The following is a 22,221-nucleotide window of genomic DNA, read 5'->3' on the forward strand; positions in this document are numbered from 1 at the left end:
GTCATGCTGCACTTTTCGCTCCTTATCCCGTACAGAACGAAGGCTGGCCCATCAAACGTTCGGTTCCGAGAGAGATAGAATGGAGTTCTTCACGAAGTTCGAGACAAAGTCATTCAAAACTTTTCTATGGCCTCCTCGTTTTGAGACATTATGGTCTTACCAAAAAGACTGACTTCTGGCCAACCCGCGAAGGGTTGTGAAGTTGGACCCGTTGTGAAATCGGTGTGATGAGGTATTGTAAGTGTTCAGCGAATATAGATAAAGAATCACCACTAGTTCAAACAACAATCTATTCAAATATGTTATTTCTGATTAAAAGCACACATAATCATTTTTTTTAATGCAAAAGCACACATAATCTTACCAAGAAAAAATAAATTAAAAGCACACATAATCCTTACCCAAAATAAAAAGCACACATAAAAATCCCCCCCAAAAAATTAATAAACCCTATAATAATTTTGTATTATTATTATTATTATTTTTGGGTCATGTTAAACAGTGCACCCGGTGCACTTGTTAAGCATACCAGAAAAAGGGTTGGAAAAAGGGTTCATGGCTGTAAAAGTTTAATATTGATTGAATAAATGAACTGGTTTTGTTCTTCTCAGATTACTATGTATACCAGAAAAAATAAGAAACAAGAACAACGGCCTCGTTTTGGATTTTTTATTTATTGCAGATTTTGTTGTGGAAGAGGAGGAGGAGAAAGAATAAGGTTTAAGGTAGGGATAACATGTCTTTTCGTTTATCATCCATTGGATTGATTTAATGGCCAAGATTTAGAGAAGGAGAGAGAAGGAGACAATTAATTAGGGAAGGAGAGAGGATCCAGTTCCGGTTTTTTCTTGGTTAGGTATAATAAAAACTTAAATATGCAAAAGGTCTCTGCACTTACGGGTCATTTAAATTTTAGTCCTGCGTTTTAAAATCCTTTCATTTTGCCACTGCACTTTCATTTTACTTTAAAAATGGTCCTAAACCCATTTTTTTTGTTGAAGTGACACATTTTTTTATGATGTATCAGTTTTATTTTACTTTTAAAAAATTACTTATTTAGGGGTATTTTGATCAATTCACCGCAAAATTAAATGAGTCATTAACTCTAAAGTCCAGTTAACAGTACCAGATCAGCAAAAATATGTCATTTCAACAAAAAAAAATGTTTGGGGACCATTTTTAAAGTAAAATGAAAATGCAGTGGCAAAATGAAATATTTTTAAAATGCAGGGACTAAAACTCAAATGACTCGTAAGTGCATGGACCTTTTGCATATTTAATCCTATAATATAATATAAAAAGCTAGCTGGGCTCCGATCGTGGAGTTGAGGTTACTGCTGAAACGTATCAATCGGCCATTGACGACGAAGTAATTTTCTAGTCGACAATCTTCTCCGAAAATGAACGACACTGATGTCTCCAACCAAATCCACCAGATGGTGAGGTTTATCCAGCAAGAAGCTGAAGAAAAAGCCACCGAGATTTCTCTCTCCGCCGAAGAGGTAACGCCATTTCTCCCTCCGATCACTCTATTTTCTCGATCGCCATCACATTTTCATCCTTTTTTCAGTTCAACTCCACTCTCATTTTTTTCTTCATGTAGGAGTTCAATATCGAGAAGCTTCAATTGGTCGAAGCCGAGAAGAAGAAGATCAAGCAAGAATATGAACGGAAAGAGCGCCAAATTGAAATTCGAAAGAAGATGTAATTTTCACTAAACTCTTTCTTTTTTGTTTACGCTGATTTACAGTTTCATAATTTGAAATTGACACTTGTTTGTGGAAACTGTGGAAATTGAATTCTGGTGATGATCCTTTCCGATCAATCGCAATCTCAATTGTATATGTTCAGATAGTAAATATATTCGTATAGATCTTGTATTCGGACCGTTGTGTGTGATAGTGAAACTAAGCTTATTGATTGTTATTACTTGTTAAAGCTTGATTTATAGTCATTGTCTTGTGGATCATTGTCGTAATGTTCGGTAAAATTAACTAACATTAGCTTAATTGAGCATCCTCTAAATGCAGCTAGATGTTTAATTTAGTCTATCTCTATCTTTTCATTTTGTTTTTCTGTTTTGAGTTAGTTCAGTTTTATGTTCAATTTCTTAACTATGTAGCACTGACAATTCTGATAAAAGGCGTGTCTGACATGTGTTGATGTCAGACACCGATACTACACCGACACAAGTGTTTATATTGAATTAATTAATTTATTTTCAAACTTTTATCAGTGCTGATACGTCTGTATCCGTGTGCATCTCAGTGTCATGTTTGGTGTCCGTGTTTGTCTTAGAGCTTCATAAGTGGCTAATTACTTGAACTCAAGGTTATTTATTGCCAAAATAATGAAATATGATGAGCGGAAACCTTTTTTTGTGAGGCTTAATTTGTTCCTTGGTTTGAAATACTTTGCATTGCTATACTTACAAAAATAATGCTTGCTGATATATTTTTATTTTTTGTGACACAACTGTTTGTTACAGTGAGTACTCAATGCAGCTGAATGCATCTCGGATCAAAGTTCTTCAAGCTCAAGATGACATTGTTAATTCAATGAAAGAAGTTGCAGCCAAGGAACTTTTGAAGGTGAGCCATCATCACCTTGTTGAGGATATTTTGCATCTGGGCCATCATGAGTACAGAAACCTTCTAAAGGGTCTCATTGTTCAGGTCAGTTAAAATTTAAATATTATACACATAATTATCATTTTTGATCTTGAATTTTTTATAAATATCTTTATCATTGATATTTTCTTGTTTACACTTTTTGGTAGTGTTGCTGATAGGCAACCAGAGTTGCTGTTGTTTACTTACTGTGTCCCGATTTTATATTATTTGTTATTGTAATGATAGCATTTGTGTAGTTATAACTAGTATATTCATGAAAAATTGCAATGACCTGGTGGCCTTAATGAACCATTCTCATTGATTATATCAAATTATAACTATATGCTGACATGAGAAGCAGCCTTGGTTTTTACAGTAACCTGTTTAATTTTGTGGGTTCAATCCTTGCCCTTTCCCTCCCTCTTTCCCGGGTCTTTACGAACTTATTATTATGTAATTATTCTATGGACCTCTATGCACAAGTATGTGTCAACTTGGAGTATAATATAAGATTTGTACATTACAGAGTTTGCTAAGACTGAGAGAACCTTCTGTCTTGTTGAGATGTCGGAAACATGACTTGCACATGGTAGAGCATGTGCTTGATGAAGCCGCACAAGAGTATGCTGAAAAAGCAGGTGTTCATCCACCAGAGATCATTGTTGACCACGATGTCTATCTTCCACCTGCACCCAAGCATCACAAAACTCACGATCCCTACTGGTAATGTTCATGTTTTAGACTTTTATTTAAATATTAAGGAACTGTGTGGATCGGTTAATCAGGATCTTGCTTCTTACGCATGTTGTACCTTCTTTGTCTTGATTAGTTACGCCATATTCAGGTAAAAAATAATCAAGAGTTTAAAACCTAAGGCTACCGTGCTTTTAGTGTTTTTAGTTGATTCTGGATACTACCTAAAGCTGTATTAGTGTGTGTTTGGGAGACTTAAAAAATAACGGCAGTACCGCACGGTCTTGCAACTCTACGATTTGTTGCTTCTGTATTTATGCATTGGTTTGACATTGGGACGTGAAAAGCCTTCTCCAATGCCCATCCAAAATTCTATTCGTTATGTAGCTGCTTTAATATTAGACATCTGTTTCAGCATACCTGATTATATTTGTGAATATTCAGCTCTGGTGGGGTGGTGTTGGCTTCTCGCGACGGAAAGATTGTGTGTGAAAATACTCTTGATGCACGACTGGATGTTGTGTTCCGTCAAAAGCTTCCAGAGGTAATTTTTTTGTGCATAACTATTGTCATGTTCTGTGACTTGTTTCTCTTCATTATATATACTTTCTGCTTAATTATTTGTATTGTTGACTTTCATATCATTTCCAACTAGAAAGGTATCTATTTTCAAGATATTTGAAATTTGACAATGATAATTACACTCCATCTTAATCATAACTTGAATGATTGTATGTATAACGGGGAATGGAGCTGGGTGGAAATTGATGACATAGGTTGACTATTAGTAGTACTTCCTCCAGTCCTATATATAAGAGAAGTTTTGCTTTTTAGATACATCCATTTTACAATGAACCTAAAAAGCAAAACTTCTCATATATACAGGACCGGAGGGACTAGGGAGTATTCAACAAGGAAAATAGACAAAGTTCTTCAAACAAAACTCTGAGCTGGCTGCTGCTGCTCACTCCCAGATTACTTCTAACATTTTTGATTCTTTTTCCTCTCTCAATGTGTATTTTCTTGGATAGTGTTGTGCACTTCAGTCGTTAATATTCTAAACTTCTGAATTTTCTGCTTGAAAACCAGGGATATATTTCCTCTTCTCTTTGTTTGTAGTTGTGTATTTACTACTGCTCCAAAAGATTCTTTTCACAAATTATTCGTTCCACATTATCATCAATCCATTATCGCCCCACTTCCCGTCAGATTATATTTTGTTGACTTTGGACATTGTTGTATAGGATGAAAACTTTGGTATTTTTTGGAGTGTCCTGTTTATGAGAATATGAGGGATGTCTCATTTTATTTATTTGGCTGATTAGTCTCGGGCTATTTTGTCTCAGCGTTAAATAACTACCACATATGTTGACACTCGTGTATAGCTCAAAGGAAGATTTGGCTATAGGTCATGTGATAATTGAAGTTGTAGTGTCCACTGTTTTTTAGTTTCTTCTGTTTTATGTATGGGATGTTGAAAATGAAATGGTTAGCCATGTCTGGTGACTAATGAAGTTTGTCGCTCATTGTTGCAGATCCGAAAACAGCTCTTTGGACAAGTTGCTGCTTGAAGACTTTCATTGCATTTGTTTCCCCTGGAATACATGTATCATGAATAGATGCCATTGCTTATCTAAACTTGTTTCATAACTCCATTTATTTTATAGAGCCAGTTCTCATATCATGTTTGATGTGGGGGCATGCAGCATTCAAATTTTATTTATTTAATTGATGAATATTGTCACCTTGACAGAGTTTGCTCCAACGAGTTGCAAATAATATGTTGGACATTGTTGCCAATGTTGTGATGTTTACTGTTCTCCAATGGTGTGCCTGGTGCACGTATATAATTGTTATTTTCTTTATTTGTTTATGAAAAAATTGGTTTCCTCTTTCAAGAAAGTTTAAGAGAGTTGGGTCTTAAACTTTGAATTCTTATCAATAAGGTCAACTTACTGTTTAGAGCTACTTCTTTTAACAAATAATAAAAACAAATAAATAAAATGAATGGACGAAAAAGGGGGAGAGTGGACCTAGAAAAAGGGAGGGAGAAGAGGCTTGTGTTGTTGTGAATAGACAAAGAGATGAATGAAGACATGAGAATGCATTACAACATGAGAAAATTTGGATTCGGTGAGAGGCTGATTGTTGATGAACTGGGGCATGGTTAAAGTTACACGCCTTTGTCACGAGTGTGCGGGCTTATGTATTAATGATGCTCATAGATGTGGTTATGGAGATTTGATGGGACTGGCAACATTCTTGGTCTTGGTGATAATAGCAGATTTGGGATATTTGGTATCTTGCATCCCCCATTCTTGTTTTGCTGCATCTTTTCTGCTTCCAATATGAAAGTCTAGTAGAAGACCAATCTATCTTATATCTTATGGTGAATCCAACAGTTACTTCCTTTTTGGGGAGAGGGAAAAAGAAGCAATTTCAATATTGGTGTCAGTAACCTTCACTGAAACATGCAAAATATTACAAATTTTGAAAGTGATTTCTTGTGATGAACAAGCTACATTGGATGAAAACTGCTATCCACATAAAAATCCATACATTCACAAGAGACATAAGAGAAATAGAGAATCCTCAACAGAAATAGAGGATCACAATACAAACATCTCTACATATCCACTCACATACATGATTGTATATTTGTGAATATTGATCTCTGGTGGTGTTGGCTTCTCGTGATGGAAAGTCTTCTCCAATTCCCATCCACACATGCATGTTTTCCTTGCTACTATACAACTATATCATAAGATAAGCGCAAATATGCTCTTCTAAGAGCCCTCTTAATCCTGTTTTAGAACACTTTTTAAGCATCAAGGCCTTCCAGAATGACAAATGGTTCCTCCTGAACTTGCTGCATTATTCCCTATGGTCTTGTTTTCAGTTGACTCAAATATGTAAAATGCATAAAATTAGGTTGTTGCTTAAAGCATATGGCCTATGATGGTTGCTTCTCCCAAACATACAGTTCCCTACTACCCGATTAGCATTTTTTTTGTGTAATTGAAGTTGAATTATACAGAGTTCTATGCTTCTGGTTAAGGACCTTTCCTCAGTACCCTTGGTTTTTCTAGGGGTTTTAGTACCCCTATAATAAATTCTAATAAGAATCTAACAAGTCTGTTAAATTGCCTGGAATATGGTCCTACTCTGCTCTTCTCTTTTTAACTATATGTAATTTAATTATAACTTTCAAGTTTTCATATTTTCTAACTAGTCATACCACCGGAATTTTGTATGAAAAGAAAGAAGCACCAAGTAAGCTTTTAATTTTTTGTATGAATCTGATTGAGCTTTGAATTGTCAGGAAGAACCAGAAATGCTCTGGATTTTCATGTTAATTTCACTTTAGTACAGTAGTCAAAGTTTAAAGAGCCTTGGTTGTTCAATAAAAAAAAAAGAGCCTTGGTTGCTGTTCATTCTTGAAACTTTGAATCCCGAATAGCATTATATGCATTAGTATCAGAGTACTAGACTTTCAGATGAGGCAATGGAGAACTGAACAATTTACCTTTCCTTCTATTAGCACGTACAGCCAATGTAGTCAGGTTCGAGATCCTACGTAGGATCGGTAGGCTGGTTGAGAATCGTAAGATCGGGATCGTAGCTCGATTCGTAAGATCCTACTAAGGGTAAAATTGTAACTTTACATATATACATATACACATAAACACACAAAAAATATAATACATAAACAAAATAAACATAATTAATTAATATTTCATAGAGATCATTCCAAATGTTCATAAGTTCATAACAGAGGGTTGGAAGAAGCATCGGGGTTTAAATAAAACAAAATGAAAACCGAGGGGTTTCATGTAGGACAGAGGTTTGAGTTAAAGAGATGGTTGAAAGTGAGAGAGGAGTGAACCAAAGTGATAAAGGAGTGAGAACAAACATACACTAACCGCCGGCGAGGTTCACAACGACGCCGTCTAGAGCTCAGGTAAAGAAAAACCTCTAGGATCGTAAGAACCTATGACCCGGTGCGAGAACCTGACTACAGACAGATCAAAAAAGGAACCTACATGGGTTCTAAGCTCGTTTGGCCTTCACAAGCTCGTGGGATCGTAAGAACCTAAGACCCGGTGCGAGAACCTGACTACATTGCGTACAGCAAATATGGACATTTTAAATGGATTACACTTCCAAGTCTCACCCATGACCATGGTAGACATAATCATCTATATAGCGCCGGAAGTTTAGATTGAAGGTGCGTTTGGTGTCCGACATGTGTCGGTGTTGAAAACCTACACGTGTAATTACATTTAACCACTTCATTTACAATTGTATTATCATCACGTGGGAGGATATAGAAGTAAACTGGTTGAACATCATTGGCAGAAAACAACACTGATTTTATTATATATTCATGATTTTATTTGTTATTGTGGCGATTCACCCTAGTATAGAACATTATTCCAAGCCACTAGGACAGTAATATTAAAAGACATTATTGAAGTATCTAGGAACTAGGAATTAGGAAGGTGTTACTTCATTTATCATCAAAATACAAAGGCAAATGTTTTTTTCATTGTACAGATGGAGCAAATCTTGTAATATATGCAGTGACATAAAAAGACTAATATTAAAGTGAAAGTCTAGTTGGGACATGATAACATACTAGAAAATGGAATGATTTACGGAGCAATGGTCTCAATAACTGGCTGAGTTCTTGTCACAGCTGCAGAAGGCATTTTACTATCGCCAACCCATCTGCTGTCAAGAACCATATCTTCGATAGCTTGTTTTTCCATAGCTTGAATCTTTTTGGTCTTGACAAGTCTGAATGATGAAAATCCCACATAACCTACTAATGTTATCAATCCAAAAAATCCAAGCACACACCCAATCAGCCACAAATAATACCATTGTCGCTGCTTCTTCTCCAATGGGAGAACAATTGAAAAATGACCCTGGTCTCTTGAGTGGCACACGCCAGCTGGGGAGCTCATCACAGTGAGTTGAAATGTTCCATTTCCATTGAAAGCTACACATCTAGCAGCCCTTGAGTTGTTGTCACTCATAATAAATGATACATTTGGGAATAGAATAGATATAGGATGCCCCATTGTGTTGAGAGTGAGGTTTTTGAAACTTGTATCCCTTACATTTGATGCATCAAATACCATGAAGCCAACAACAGAAGAGACAAGTGAGTAACCTGGCAAATTGTAGTAGTGGGAAGACCAGTTACCTAAGTTATGATACACAATAGCCAACCTCCTAACATGAGGGATAGACACAGTTCTTGGTGGGATATGAAAGTAGCTCAAGTTAGCACCTTTGTTCCAGAGCCTACGGCTTCTAAGACGTACTACAGAAACATCCATACCAGAGAGGTTCCGCGGAAGAATAGTATCAAATAGAGCACCAGTTTGATGTCGGTGTTTCACCATTGACCGGAAAGCAAAATCTTGAACCAGGGAATTCAATGCTGTATTATTATTCAAGCTGTGCACCAAGGAGCAGCAACACGAGGTGAAAATCAACACCCAGATCATGTTTAATGTTTCGGTTGGCACCAACAGTCAAACACTCACTGCAGTGTCTCAATAACAGGAAAGAAATAACTATGTATGTAATAGAATTGTTATTTAGGCCTTGTTGCTTTATTTTCTTTAGTATGTAATGTAACTGATTATATTATAGATGTGAATGCATCACCAAAGTTCAATTATGGTTGCTTTCCACAAAAGAACAGGCATGCTCAGGGTTGGGTCCCAACCAGGGACTCCAGAGTGAAGAAAAGACTCAAAAAGTCACAATTGACCATTCTTATCCCATCTGATAACTTAAGGCTGTGTGCTAAGTTGGTGCATGTGTCTCTAAGAATCTTTGTCACTACAAGGCCAGAAACAACTTTATCATGCGTTGATTTCTCAATTCTTCCGCATTGGAAGGCAAAATTAGCAAATGAAATGATTGATTGATTCCACTCAGAATTGAAAAACAAGGAAACCATACAGCCCACATTTGGCCCAAAATGAAGATCATTTCTCTCCCCACCCCCCTCATTTCTTTTATACCCCCAAAAATCCAATTTTGCAAACATTTTTGCCAAAAGACTTCGGTTTATATTCACCAAAGCCAAATATTAGACCATTTCGATAACTGCGAACCGAACATTAGCGTTTTCAGTACACAGAAAACGAACGTCATCTTGTTCGGTACCTGCGAACCGAAATGTCATAGATTTCGGTACGTTGGTCGCTGTAATTAGGCCATTTTCGGTAGCAGTTTACCGAAATAATTGTTTCGGTACCTGCGAACCGAAATGTCCCAGATTTCGGTAAGTGGTTACCAAAATTTATCAGCATGTCATATTATTTCGGTTCGTATAAACCGTAGTACCCCAAGGACAAAAACGGAAATTCAGGGGGTAGAAAAGAATTGAGGGAGGTTGGGAGAGAAACCACCCAAAATGAAAGTGAATGAAGAGAACATTTAGGCCCAAATATGGACGCCCAGCCCAAAAACAAAGAGACAGTAAAGACTATGAAATTTGAATTTTTTTCTTTCCACCCCGTGTTTATTTTCTACTCACCGTTTTCCATTTTTCCCCTAGTATAAAAAGTTCATAACGTGTTTTCTAGTTCAAATTCGGAAAACACATTCCGATTTTTTTTTTCAAGGCAATATTACTCAAGAATAAGGTTTGATTTTAGAGGTGGTAATATTATTGTGTCATGCTAAATAGTGTTTTCGAGACACATTAATGAGGGGTAGAAAAGAAACACTGCGGTTGAGAGAGAAATCTTCATGAAATTTTAAATTTCGTCAGCGCATGATAAGAAATGGTTTAACTTTTTTTTTTTTTATAGCAGAAATGGTTTAACTTTGATACAAGAATAAAATGGGAAGATGATAAGTATAGTAACTGTTATTTAATACTCCATGCCTCCAATTACAAGCACTCATTAGAAGATAAAAACTTGTCCCTAAATTTATTCATTTTTAAATTACTTGATGTATTTAGTATTATTTTTTAAAATGTAATCCAAATTAATAATACTACTAAGAGGAGTGTTAACAACACACTCTTTAACAAACACATTCAAACAAACACACTCTCTTCTATTGGTTAAAATTTATATGGATCCCATAAAAATTATATGGGTCCACATTTTTTTATGGGACCCATGTGAATTTCAACCAATAAAAAAGAGTGTGATGAAGTGTGTTTGTTAAAAAGTGTGTTGCTAGCATTATTCGTACTACTAATTTATCTTGAAATATGAAACCTCAATATTATTAATCTGGATCTCAAGATGGAACTTAACAGCGTTCACTGATATTTCAATTAAAGCAAATAGCTACTTGAGAAAGAAGATGAGATGGATGGATGGACCGGTCACTAGTGAGTGAGGAAAAGGTGTGCATGATTGCACACATTGAACTGAAATGCTAATAAGGACGAGCAAAAAAGAACACCTATGTTTATCCCTCATTTGTAGCCAGCTTTTTTAATTTAGGTGATGCTAAACGGTGTCGTCGGGCACAAGTTAAGCATACTAAAAAAAGAAACAAATGAAAAAATTAATGATGAGAGAGAATTATTTTTTACATATTAAAACATTGAATGCACAATTTACGAAATAAAATTTTCATATTTATATCCTTGTCCCCGGGACACTGGTTAAGAGTATAAATAAGGAAATTTTATCTCATAAATTATGCATTCAATGTTTTAATGGTCTAAAAATGTATTCTCTCTCAAAATTAATTTTTTATTTGTTTCGTTTTTTAGCATGTTTAACTAGTGCTCCGGAGGCACTGTTTAGCATGACCCAAATAATAATTAGGGATGGAGTATTATCAATCCCTAACATTTACACTTACATACTTTATTTTTTTCCTTTTCTTCAAAATTTTGATTTTTCAATATAACTTATTTGTTTTCTTTCTATGTATATTAAATTTGTATAATTGGTCTTTGTATTTTCAATTATAATTTTAATCTCTTTATTTTAAACATTTTTTACACTTCTAATCCTCTTTCATGGATTAAAATATTCAAAAATTCTTAAAGCTGAAGTAATAAAATTGTGGGTCGTTTGTTAAATAAGTTTTTCTTTAAATATTATTCGTCATGATTTTTTAATCTGATTTTTAAGTCAACTCAAATATATCCTTTATATATATATATATATATATATTTTTTTTTTCTTTTGACAAGATGAATATCTTCTATATTTTGAAATATATTTTTTCACGTGTGTTTTTAATTTTATAAGAATTCCACCATAAAAATTTAATTTGTTTCAACAACATGGATTAAATATGAATTTAAGGACCAACAACTAATTAACAGTTCATATTTAACTTATTCTTTGTCAAATAATTTTAAAATTTTGTAATAATTGATATATTTACATCAGCAAAATATTAGTAATATTATTAAATTTTTTGAAAAAGCATACAACTCAGCTAATTTAAAAATAGTGTAAAAAATATTAACTGACAACTTTTAAAGAATCATTGTGTCAAAAAAATATTTAGTGGGATTAAACTCAAAATATAACATTTATTGAATAAAAAATTTATTTAACCCTAAAATTTACTTAACCATATCTTTGTTCCATTTGAGGTTATAAAAAGCCATGATGGGGAATGGTTCTCTTACATGTTTCACTCTATCTGAGTTGTGCTTTGCTCTTTGACATAGCTACTGGCTCAGGTGGCCTTTAATTAAGAGTTGTAAGATATTATTTGTTTCATTTCTTACATATGCTTATATATATTCTATTCAATATATATATTACACAGATCTAGTTGATATATAGAATGCATGGATGGTAGAGAGCTTTCTTCAGTCCAAACATAGGTTGTGGTAAGATTTAATTAGCTGCTGACTCATTCATCCAAATGTTGAGTGAAGTTAATTAATGAATACTATACTCATCAAATGACTGAATGATGCGGGAGACAAATTGAATCTTAAGCTATCTCTACTTGGACTGAAGGGAGCTCCCTTTCCAAATTCATTACAATATTATTATCACTTCTTTTTTTTTTTCCTAATGTTTTTCTCCTAATTTCAATTTCTTTTCATATTTGGATTAATTTGCTCATGATATTAATAATACTTTGATTAACTTTTCTTGTTGATGGCTGCTGGTGTGTAAGATCTTGGACTGTATTTATTTGCTTGGCTAAAAGTAAGTACTGTTGTGGTATATATATATACGCCGAGTAAGTATGACTCAGTTGATAGCGATCTTTAAAGACATTGATTTGCAGGTCCTGGATTCGAATATATAATATATATATTTTTTAAGTGTATGTGTCTTGGAGTTGCTTGATAAAAAAAGTACTAAATTATTGTGATTTGTGATATGGGAACAGGTTTGTACTTGTACTTGATATATATGGTAGTTTTCCAATTAGAGTTAGGTTAAGGATTGAAGCTTATAACTACTACCTTCTGAGTTGGAAATGGATTTCCTGACCGCAGATTAATCTCAGGTATCCAATTTTGTTAGTATATATTATTTATTTAATTAAAATTTAATTTAAGTGTTCTAATCAGTGTTTTAAAAACCGGACCGGTCATCGAACCGGCGAGGGTACTGGGTCACTGGTTCATTGGTCGAACCACTGGGTCACTGGTCGAACCGCATGACAAACCGGATTAAACCGGATTAAACCGATGGAATGAACCGGTCTCTATGATAAGACTATATAGTTATTAAACCGGTTGAATCGGATAACTCGGTCTTTAAAAAAGTATAAAAATATGAAAATTTGAAAATTTCATAAAAAGAATGCAATAAATTCTATAAAACAAGGACATATACCACTAATAATAATAAATAAAATTTTATATAAAGAATGTCATATACAAATAAATTATGTTTATAGGTTTTAAAAGAATAAATAATAATTGTATATCTTACCAAAAAAAATTGTATGTCAAATATACTTGATTTATTTTTATTTGGTTAAAAAGAAAAGTAGCCTTTTTATAATACTTTGGGCTATTAATTTACCTAGTTTTGTTGACCCAAAAGCCCAAATAAAAGCTATAACCCTAAAATTGAAATTTCATTACTCCTATTACACAACCTACTTGCACAGCCGCTCTATCTTCTCTCTTCCTCCATCTGTTACGTTTTTTCTTTCTTTTTTCTCTCTTTTCTTTGATTTTTTTCTCCTCACTATTTAGCCAGATCTTTGTTCTTTCTTTTCTTTCTTCTTCTCTCTCTCTCTCTCTGTCTGTCTTTCTTTCATCTTACTGATTTTTTTTTTTCTTCTTTCAAACATGCCTAATATTGATTTTGTTAGCCAAGGTTAGACCTTTTCGGTGATTGATCTATGGATTTCAGTTCATGGGATGATATTGTTACTTTCTTCTTGGAATATTCAAATGGGTTAATAATTTTGAGCAAGCATTTGTTTCTTTTCTATTGTTATTAGTTTTGCCCTATCCAATGTTACTTCTTGTTGTGCTTTGGATATCAAGTTAAATTTGTTTCGTTTCAAAACAATTTCATCCGTTCTGCTTGTTGTTTACCGTAACAAAAAAGAAATAAAAAGCGTAAAAAAGAAAGAAAAAAAAATAAAAAAAGAAAGAAAAAAAGCGTAAAAAAAAAAAGCATAAAAAAAATTTAAAAAATCTGCCCGCAAATAAACCGGCCGGTTCAAAAAACCGCCGGTTCACCGGTTTTTCCGGTTTCCACCGGTTCATTCCGGTTTCCACCGGTTCATTAGCATGTCCGGTCCAACAATCAGACCAGACCGGTTTACCTCCGGTTTCCGGTTCAACCGGTTCGACCGGCCGGTCCGGTCCGGTTTTTAAAACACTGGTTCTAATGTAATGACTGCAGGATTCTTTGACTGTATGGAATCCAGGTCTCTTGTGAGTTAGGCCTCCATAGACATATCTTCCTCACAAATGCATGACCATGATCAGGGTTTAAGTTTTAGCAAGATATGTTAATTTTTCTTTCTTTCTAATTAATTAATTAATTAATACTGCTATTTTTTGTTGGTATTCAAATCAAGTGATCAGGTAATATTCAAAGTATGCATCACATCACATGAGATGGAGTTTGAGAGAAGCAAAAGAAACAAAGAGCAGGGTTTCATCCATAGTAACCTTATCTCGGGTCTCGTCCTTAATTTCTGAGTAACAAGTTCCTAGACTTAATTTCATGTCTCCCACACCACCGCTAGTTAGCTGCACTTACCAATATTATACTACTATCCTCCATCTGTTGTCTTTGCCCCTTGTAAATTGCAAATTCAAACTTTGTGTGTATATTTTATTTTGACTAAATATTGTGTGTACTACACTAAATTTTCCTATTCGATTCAATAAATTGTAAAATAGATTACAGTAAATTTTTGTGCGATTAATTTTGACAATTTTGTTTATCAAACAAGTAAAATAGTTCTAATATGCATAAAGTCTTAGGTTCGATCCTCATTCACTCCATTGTAAATATAAAAAGTAAGTAAATTGATTATACAATATTTTTTTACTATTAGATCAATATCTCTCATCATATCTTATTTGATTCAAATTTAGTCTATAATATAGACTAAGGGCCCGTTTGGTGCACAAGATAAGAGACAGGATAGGATAACTGTATCATATCCTGCCGCAATCCAGTGTTTGATGATACAGCAGGATATGATAAGTTAATCCTGAAGCTTATCCTATCCTGTCTCTCTAGTTATAATTCTTATCCTGAATTTGAGCTGGGTTACCAGCAGGATAGGATAAGAAGAAAAAAAATTACTGATTTATTTTATAAAATATATTTTAAAATACATAAAATAAAATTAATAAAATATAAATAATAAAATAATTAATTTTTAAATATATATGTGATTTTCTCACAGGGATAATTTTGTAATTTATATATTCTAAAAAATCAAAATTTTACTAAAATTACAATATTTTAAAGTAAAATGATTATTAAAAAATTGACAAATAGGGATATTAATTTAAATTTTATAAAAAATTAAATATAATTATTTTGCAATAGTAGTTTTATTATTTACGTATGAGATATATCATATATTTATTTGGCTTATCTAACATGTATATATTATTGAGTTATTTATTTAATCATGATTCATATAAAAAATTAAACTTGATTATTTTCTCATGATTTTTATTTTAAATTATATAAAGTTATTTGATTACTTATTTATATTTTTTATTTATAAAATTCAAAGTATTACAAAATAATTTTTAAAAAATAATAATTGTTTTACAAGAGTAATTTTGTCAATTAAATATGTTATATATCTTATCATATTATTATGAGCAAGTATGTATTAAAAACAAAATATAATAGTTATCATGTTTGTTATCCTGTGTGCACCAAACATAGGATATGATAACTGAGTATAACTGTTATCCTGCTGTTATCCTATCCTATCCTTATCCTGTTTTATATCCTATCCTGTTACTATGCTATCCTGCGCACCAAACGGGCCCTAAATATATTAATCTTTTACTAAATTTAAAAAGTAAAATTTTTCTTATTTTAAATACTATATAAGTATATTTCTATAATTTAAAGACTAAATATGTGAAAAATTAATATGGTTTAGAGGTGAAATTGATGGTTTTTTCATTATTATTTTCATAAATAAAAGTAGTGACTACTAGTTTGTTGAATTTTGAGGTCTCTTAATTGAATCAAGATCCTCTTCATTTTTTTCTTTCTCCATTTTTGTAATTACTGAAGTTTTGAAAATATAAATACAATAATATTGTATGATATTTGGTGAGTCCAATTATTTAATGAGTCATACTAACTAGTGTGTCACCGAAGAACTTGTTTTTTTTTTTTTTGCTGAAACCGGAGGACTTGGTAGCAATATAAAAAGAGGTAACTTTTACACATGGAAATATCACTCTTTATATTTTACTAACATAGACTATACAAGTTTCAATGTATTTTTATTATATTGGGGTTCCTTAACTAGAGCATCTGAGACACTAGTTAACATTTTTTTTATATTTAATATATATTGTAAAATTCTTCAAAACTATAATAATAGAGAGAAAAAAATGTAGAGTAAAAATGAAGAGGATCTAACTCCTCTTAATTAACAATGGTTTGATTTGAACTTGTGTTAAAGAAAGAAGTATCCCATACCCATAAAAAGAAAGGTTTAAATTTAAAAGGTATTTCGTTCCCGAGAACAATGAGTGAGTGGGGTATTGTTGGACAGAGGCAGAGGCACTGCATATGAGGTGTTCTTGTCTGTCTACTAGTAAATCTGAATCATGGCAAATCCCTACCAATGTACACAATTGGATGCATTCTATTGTTGCCAGCAAGTGTCTGCATTTTCCTCCATCACCCAGAACACACAGTTGCTGTATTTAGATTCACACAATCTTTCTGTGGGAGTTTCTTCTTGATTACCTTTGGGTATTATTTAAGGAGAATGTTAACTTGTGTCCTTAAGGCACATGTTAAGGAAACAAAAATAGAAATTATTAAATGCTAATTTGTGCATTTTGATTTTTGAAGCATTAAATTTCTTGTATCATTAAATGTTGAATTTCTATTTTGGTATATCTTAACATGTGCCCTTAGGGCACATGTTAACGAGACCCTTTTGTTAATTATATATTGATGATTAACCCATTGCATTGATGAATTATTCCATATTTGGACTCTTAAAAAAATAGAAAATATGATTAAAACAAATTGAAAGGTCACGAATGATGTCATTGCTTTAGGTGTAAAAATAATAAGAGTCATAATTTTTTATTTTTAAAAAGTATTATTGACCATCATTAAAATTTCTGATAGGTAAAAGATGTACAAAGTTTAGATGAGTTCCCATTTACATAGGTCCCAAATATAGTAAGCCCCTTAAATCAAGAATGTTCAAGACTTTTTTTTGGGAAAAAAATTCAGAAATATTTTATAGAAAAAAGTATCGAAGTTTTTCCGGAGAAAAAAAAATTCCATAATTCTTTGTCGGAAACAAGTAAGCCCATAAAAATATAATGTTTCAATATGGGCTCACATTTAAGTTGAAATTTTTAGCCACTAAATTACTTGACAAAAAAAATACATTGAACTCCTTAACTAAGTCCATAAAAATATAATGTTTCAATATGGGCTCATATGTAGTAAGCTTAATAGGATCCAAAATTTGAAACTTTATCAAATGTGTGTTTCTTTTCACACCGCTTGACTTTCTCACGCGTCCCCTGATATGCTAAAAATATCTCCTCACAACATAATTAGCGAGTGTTAAAGTGGTGAAAATCTGAAAAAACTAAGTTCGCTATTTAAGTAGCAAACTAAGTTCACACTTTAATTAGTAAACCTTATAAAAAATATTTTCATAGTGGGTGAAAAAAGGTTGAGGGGGACATAGATATTATACATTATAAGTTCGCTACTTATATTGCGAACTCAATTTACTACTTAAAGTAGCGAACTATATTTTTTCTAGATTTTTAAAAATTCTGGAGACGCGAAAAAAAACACGGGTGAAAGTTAAGCAACGAAGCCCAAGCTATAAATAATGAGGCCCAATCTAGAAAGAATGAGGATAATGGTTACGTGAATGGGTAATATGATCCAACCAATCACGAGTCAGAGTTATGGGTCGCATGAACACTTGCTAAATGCTCTAACATCAACAACACCAAAAAAGATTTGATACAATCAAAAGGAAAGTGAAATGGGAAGCTTTGGAATGGAAAGTGAAAAACTTGAGATGTTTGAAGTTGGACCATGCAAAGATTCTTACGAAATGGGTTTCTTAATAGGCCAAAGATTTTCCCAACGCATAAGAAACAGAGTGGATGCAGATACCATACTTCAAAATCAGCTTAGACCTTTTGCTCAAACCCCTCAATCAGAATCACTTCTCAAAGCACTTTTTGATAATAATCAAAGCAAATTCCCATTGTATTGGGATGAACTGCTTGGAACTGCAGCTGGAAGTGGTGTGCCTCTTCTTGATGTAATTGCAAAAGTCACTTCAATTTCATTTTTTTATTTACCCAGTAGTCCAATGGCTAGAATTTCACTCTTAAAAGTAGATAAGTGAAGTATCAGGGGTTCGAACTCCAACTCTTATATATATATAATGTAATGTTCCGATCAACTGAGCTAAGTTTAATGGGACACTACAATTTCTTCTACTATAGAAACATTATGTTGTTGCATTGTGTGTATATAATTAATAGTGATATTTATTAATGTCTAGTTAATTTTTTTTTTTGTTTGTGAGCAGATTTTACTTATTAATTTCAAGAAGGAGATTCTTGCATTTGTTCCAAAAGAAGGAGTGAAAAGTAATTTAGAAGATGATTCATCAAATGAATGTTCTGATGTTCTTGTTGTTGGTGAATCTATGGCCATTGCAGCACATAATGAGGATGCAAATGTTAATCTTGTTGGTCACACGTAAGATTTTAGATATTCATTCGTACTATATTGTTTTGGAATTTGAATAAAATTGCTTTATGAGTATTTTTTTATTTTTGGATTTTATGTATGCAGTTACTTAATCAAAGGAATATTGCCAAATGGGTTGTTCTTCGTTGGTTATACATATGCTGGGGAGCTTCCAAGTTCTGCATTTGCATTTAATAGCAATGGATTGGTAAATATTCTCTATTGTCTAACAGCCTAAATATGAAGCATAGAAAATTTATTTAATCTTATTATTATAATAAAAAAAGTGTGTATAGGTTGTGAAATTATAGGAGTCATATACAAGTGAATTCAAGTACTTTTACCATTTAATACAAATAGAATGTTGAGGTCTCGTAAATGTAACTAAGACGATAAAAGATGGCGAAAACATTTGATATACCTTGATGCCTTAAGATTTTGGAGTAAAAATGTGGTGTTAAATTCTCCTTGTATTGTTCTTAGTCCAATGTGATGATCATTTGGGCACGCACCCCTGATGATCCAACGATATATATGTTGGGGTGCAGGTTGGAGTCCGCGAACTCACAATGTTCCTATATCCGCGCTTAATGTGTATAAGTTTTACTCACAATGTCCCTCTTATATGCACTTAATGTGTATAAGTTTCACTCATAATGTCCCTCTTATCTGCACTTAATGTGTATGAGTTCCGCGGCTATCCTTTTTAAGAGCCAAAAGACAGAATAAATTGCAGAGTGGATTATTGATTCAATTTCTGAAAATATTGGTGTTAAGCAATTTGGTCTATAAAATTAATGTAATTTCAAATGATCTCTAAAATTAAAAAGTATGTAGTGTAATTTTTTTTGAAGCGATATAGTGTAAGTACTAAGTACAAAATTCGCTTTGTGATCCTTAGGCATTCACTCTGAACTCAGTACCACCTGCTGAAGATGAAATTGTTGCTGGTGGAATTGGGCGCAACTTCATTTCTCGTGGCATTCTTGAAGCAACAGGCATTGACGAGGCTATAAATGTTCGATTTTGCAGTCTTTGCATATATTTCAGTTTTATGCACTCTTATCTTATGAGTTTAATGTTTATATTATATGTTATGGTATTGGTTTAACAGAAGATTCGTTCATCAGAAGTTTCAACGGGGCATTCTTATAATCTGATTGAAATAAGTACCCGTAGGATTGTTAATGTTGAAACTGCTTCGAAGAAGCGAATTTCAATTCACCAAGTTGGAGGAACACCTTTCTTCCATGCAAACATGTATCGTCACCTACATATTAATCAGGTAAGTTATTCATAGAATGCAAGTATTGTTTTGCAATTTTTTTACTAGGATCATCTTACAGGGGTAAATCAAAACTCGCTAACATTACATGGTAAACGCCTATTAACCCATTTTTTATTAGTTTAACATTGGATTTTAAATTGAAGGCACAAGATGAAAGTTCAATCAGCAGGCTGAAAAGGGCAAATGTGATGAGAAAAACAACAAAAGACGATTTTCTGTCAATTCTAGGTGATGCAGATGACAAAAAAAATCCCATCTACATGACAGGTAAATGGAAATTAGATACATTTGAATCCCTTGGCATTTTTCTTTTGATTATCACTTTTTTCTTCTTACTTATTCTCAGGTCCATCGCTTCATACGCTATGTACTGCTGTTATCGATTTGGACGAACAAACATTATCAATTATTGAAGGCAATCCGAAAAAAGGAGATGTTTCAATTGTTTTCCCTCTTTCCCCAAAGAAGTTGATCAATGGCCATCATGATAATCACTTATAGCAGACTAATGTGATTAGAAGTTTCAAATTTTAATTCAATGAAAGGAATCATTGTCTTTCCCTGTAACTCTGACTTTGACAGGGAATTGGACTTTCTAAGTACGCAGGATCCGATACTTAAGGATACCATACACGAGTGGGAACTAGAGTGATTTTTCTCGATCTTCAATTCGAATTAGCAAAAGCAATGTCTCCTTGCATAATTTGGATTCCAGACATTCATGATCTGGATTCGAGTGGTGGGGTAGCTCAGTTGGCACTTGCTGACTGAGCGGGTGTAGGCTGTTGGTCAGGGGTTCGATCCTTGGCAGCAGCAATTGTAGTATTTTCTTTGTAAATAAGTTGGTGGTACTTATAAACCATCAACTTTTGTAAAAAAAAATAAAAAAAAAAAATGATCTGGATTCGAGTGACTTATCTGTGGGTCTATTGACGGTCAGTCCAATATTAATTTAGTTTAGGGTTCGTTTGGTGGTCGGGATAAGAGACTGGATAAAGTAATTTGACATTGTACCATTATACATTTTGAAAAGAAAATTAGATATATTGAGAGATCAACAGAAAGTGTGACAATAGAGGGTTGAAAGGGGCACTGATGATTCGTGTTACCGTTAGGCTATTTCTCAATAGAGGAAAGTAAGGGACCAAGAAACTCTATTGTATTGGTTTTGATCTTTGTTTCTCTCTACGGTCTATTTTTCTTAGGTCTTTAAGATTCTTGTTAGAATCAAAGTTAATTTAATAAATCTTAGAATCAAATTATGTTAATTATCGAGAAATAATATAATCATAATTAGAAGCGCGCCTGAATTCATAATAACTTGTTAGTGTTGTTTGGTCTCCCAGATCAACAACACTTTCTATGAAAGAACCCCTTTAGTCATCATCTCTTTGTATCTTGTGGTAATAAGATGTCAAAAAGATATTCTAAACCATATGTGACTTGAGACCATAACTCTCCTTATTTAGGAACCCTTAACTATTGATATTTTTATTTTAATCCATCACAAAAATAGAATTACATATTAGTCTATACACATCCTATTAGATACTCATAAGATCACTTTAGCCAAATTTTATTATATATCACCTTTAATTGACCTTAAATTTAAATCACAATTTCATTGATGTTAATATTTTTTTCAACATCAAATTATATATCACATCACAAATTTTTAGACAAAATATTTGATGAGGGGCTAAAACTAACAATTTAAAATAGGGTTACCAATTTTTACAAAATAATGAAAATAGAAAAACTAAAAGTCTAAAATATTTTACAGCAAATTATTTTAACAAATAATTCAATTCAATTAGTATAGGAAAGAGAGTAAAATACTTTTTTCCAATTCCAATTACAACAACTACATTTTGAATAGATGTTCTATGGTTCCATCCGCATAGGTTGACTAAATAGCAAAGTTGCTCATCAATTCAACCATTCACATTTATTCTTGGTACAATAATATTCTCACTTTTTTATTGGTGACCAAGATTTCATTACTTTATTGCCAGTTAGAGAGCTCAATCAAATTAGAAAATTGTTCTTTTAGGTGATTTGACGGATAATTTATCTTTTTTATTATTTCTTTTTTAAGTAAGATAGTAGTTGTTAAAATTTCACATTCTCTTTTAAGTTGAATAAACAAATGTATTAGAATTTCAACTCATTACGTGCAATATTCTTATCAATTGAATTATATTTACAAGACATTAGT

At 32.8% G+C, this 22,221-nt stretch overlaps 3 protein-coding genes across 3 annotated transcripts; 2 read left to right on the top strand and 1 right to left on the bottom strand.

Annotated features, from left to right (window-relative positions):
- Positions 1-1,300: 1,300 nt before the first annotated feature.
- LOC123918386 (V-type proton ATPase subunit E-like) lies at positions 1,301-5,105 on the top strand. The gene is made up of 6 exons (XM_045970412.1): positions 1,301-1,502; positions 1,604-1,704; positions 2,489-2,675; positions 3,139-3,335; positions 3,750-3,849; positions 4,841-5,105. The coding sequence occupies exons 1-6, from the start codon at positions 1,401-1,403 to the stop codon at positions 4,874-4,876; spliced, it is 723 nt and encodes a 240-aa protein (XP_045826368.1). The 5' UTR covers positions 1,301-1,400; the 3' UTR covers positions 4,877-5,105.
- Positions 5,106-7,799: 2,694 nt separating this feature from the next.
- On the bottom strand, positions 7,800-9,114 carry LOC123919047. Its single transcript, XM_045971270.1, has one exon. It carries the CDS (start codon positions 8,822-8,824, stop codon positions 7,961-7,963), a length of 864 nt encoding a protein of 287 aa, XP_045827226.1. The 5' UTR covers positions 8,825-9,114; the 3' UTR covers positions 7,800-7,960.
- Positions 9,115-17,891: 8,777 nt separating this feature from the next.
- LOC123918367 lies at positions 17,892-20,605 on the top strand. Its single transcript, XM_045970391.1, has 7 exons — positions 17,892-18,278; positions 18,552-18,724; positions 18,821-18,923; positions 19,617-19,733; positions 19,830-20,000; positions 20,147-20,270; positions 20,350-20,605. Exons 1-7 carry the CDS (start codon positions 17,994-17,996, stop codon positions 20,502-20,504), a joined length of 1,128 nt encoding a protein of 375 aa, XP_045826347.1. The 5' UTR covers positions 17,892-17,993; the 3' UTR covers positions 20,505-20,605.
- Positions 20,606-22,221: the final 1,616 nt, after the last annotated feature.

The sequence above is a fragment of the Trifolium pratense genome, linkage group LG3, assembly GCF_020283565.1.
Source record: "Trifolium pratense cultivar HEN17-A07 linkage group LG3, ARS_RC_1.1, whole genome shotgun sequence".
Taxonomy (NCBI): domain Eukaryota; kingdom Viridiplantae; phylum Streptophyta; class Magnoliopsida; order Fabales; family Fabaceae; genus Trifolium; species Trifolium pratense.

Bases quoted from the DNA above. Each gene is read 5' to 3' on its own strand.
- LOC123918386 (XM_045970412.1), top strand. From the start codon at position 1,401: ATGAACGACACTGATGTCTCCAACCAAATCCACCAGATGGTGAGGTTT. The intron at 1,705-2,488 runs GTAATTTTCACT...TGTTTGTTACAG, and splicing joins ATTGAAATTCGAAAGAAGAT to TGAGTACTCAATGCAGCTGA. The intron at 3,850-4,840 runs GTAATTTTTTTG...TCATTGTTGCAG, and splicing joins TCCGTCAAAAGCTTCCAGAG to ATCCGAAAACAGCTCTTTGG.
- LOC123919047 (XM_045971270.1), bottom strand. From the start codon at position 8,824: ATGATCTGGGTGTTGATTTTCACCTCGTGTTGCTGCTCCTTGGTGCAC.
- LOC123918367 (XM_045970391.1), top strand. From the start codon at position 17,994: ATGGGAAGCTTTGGAATGGAAAGTGAAAAACTTGAGATGTTTGAAGTT. The intron at 18,279-18,551 runs GTAATTGCAAAA...GTTTGTGAGCAG, and splicing joins GTGGTGTGCCTCTTCTTGAT to ATTTTACTTATTAATTTCAA. The intron at 19,734-19,829 runs GTTCGATTTTGC...TTGGTTTAACAG, and splicing joins GCATTGACGAGGCTATAAAT to AAGATTCGTTCATCAGAAGT.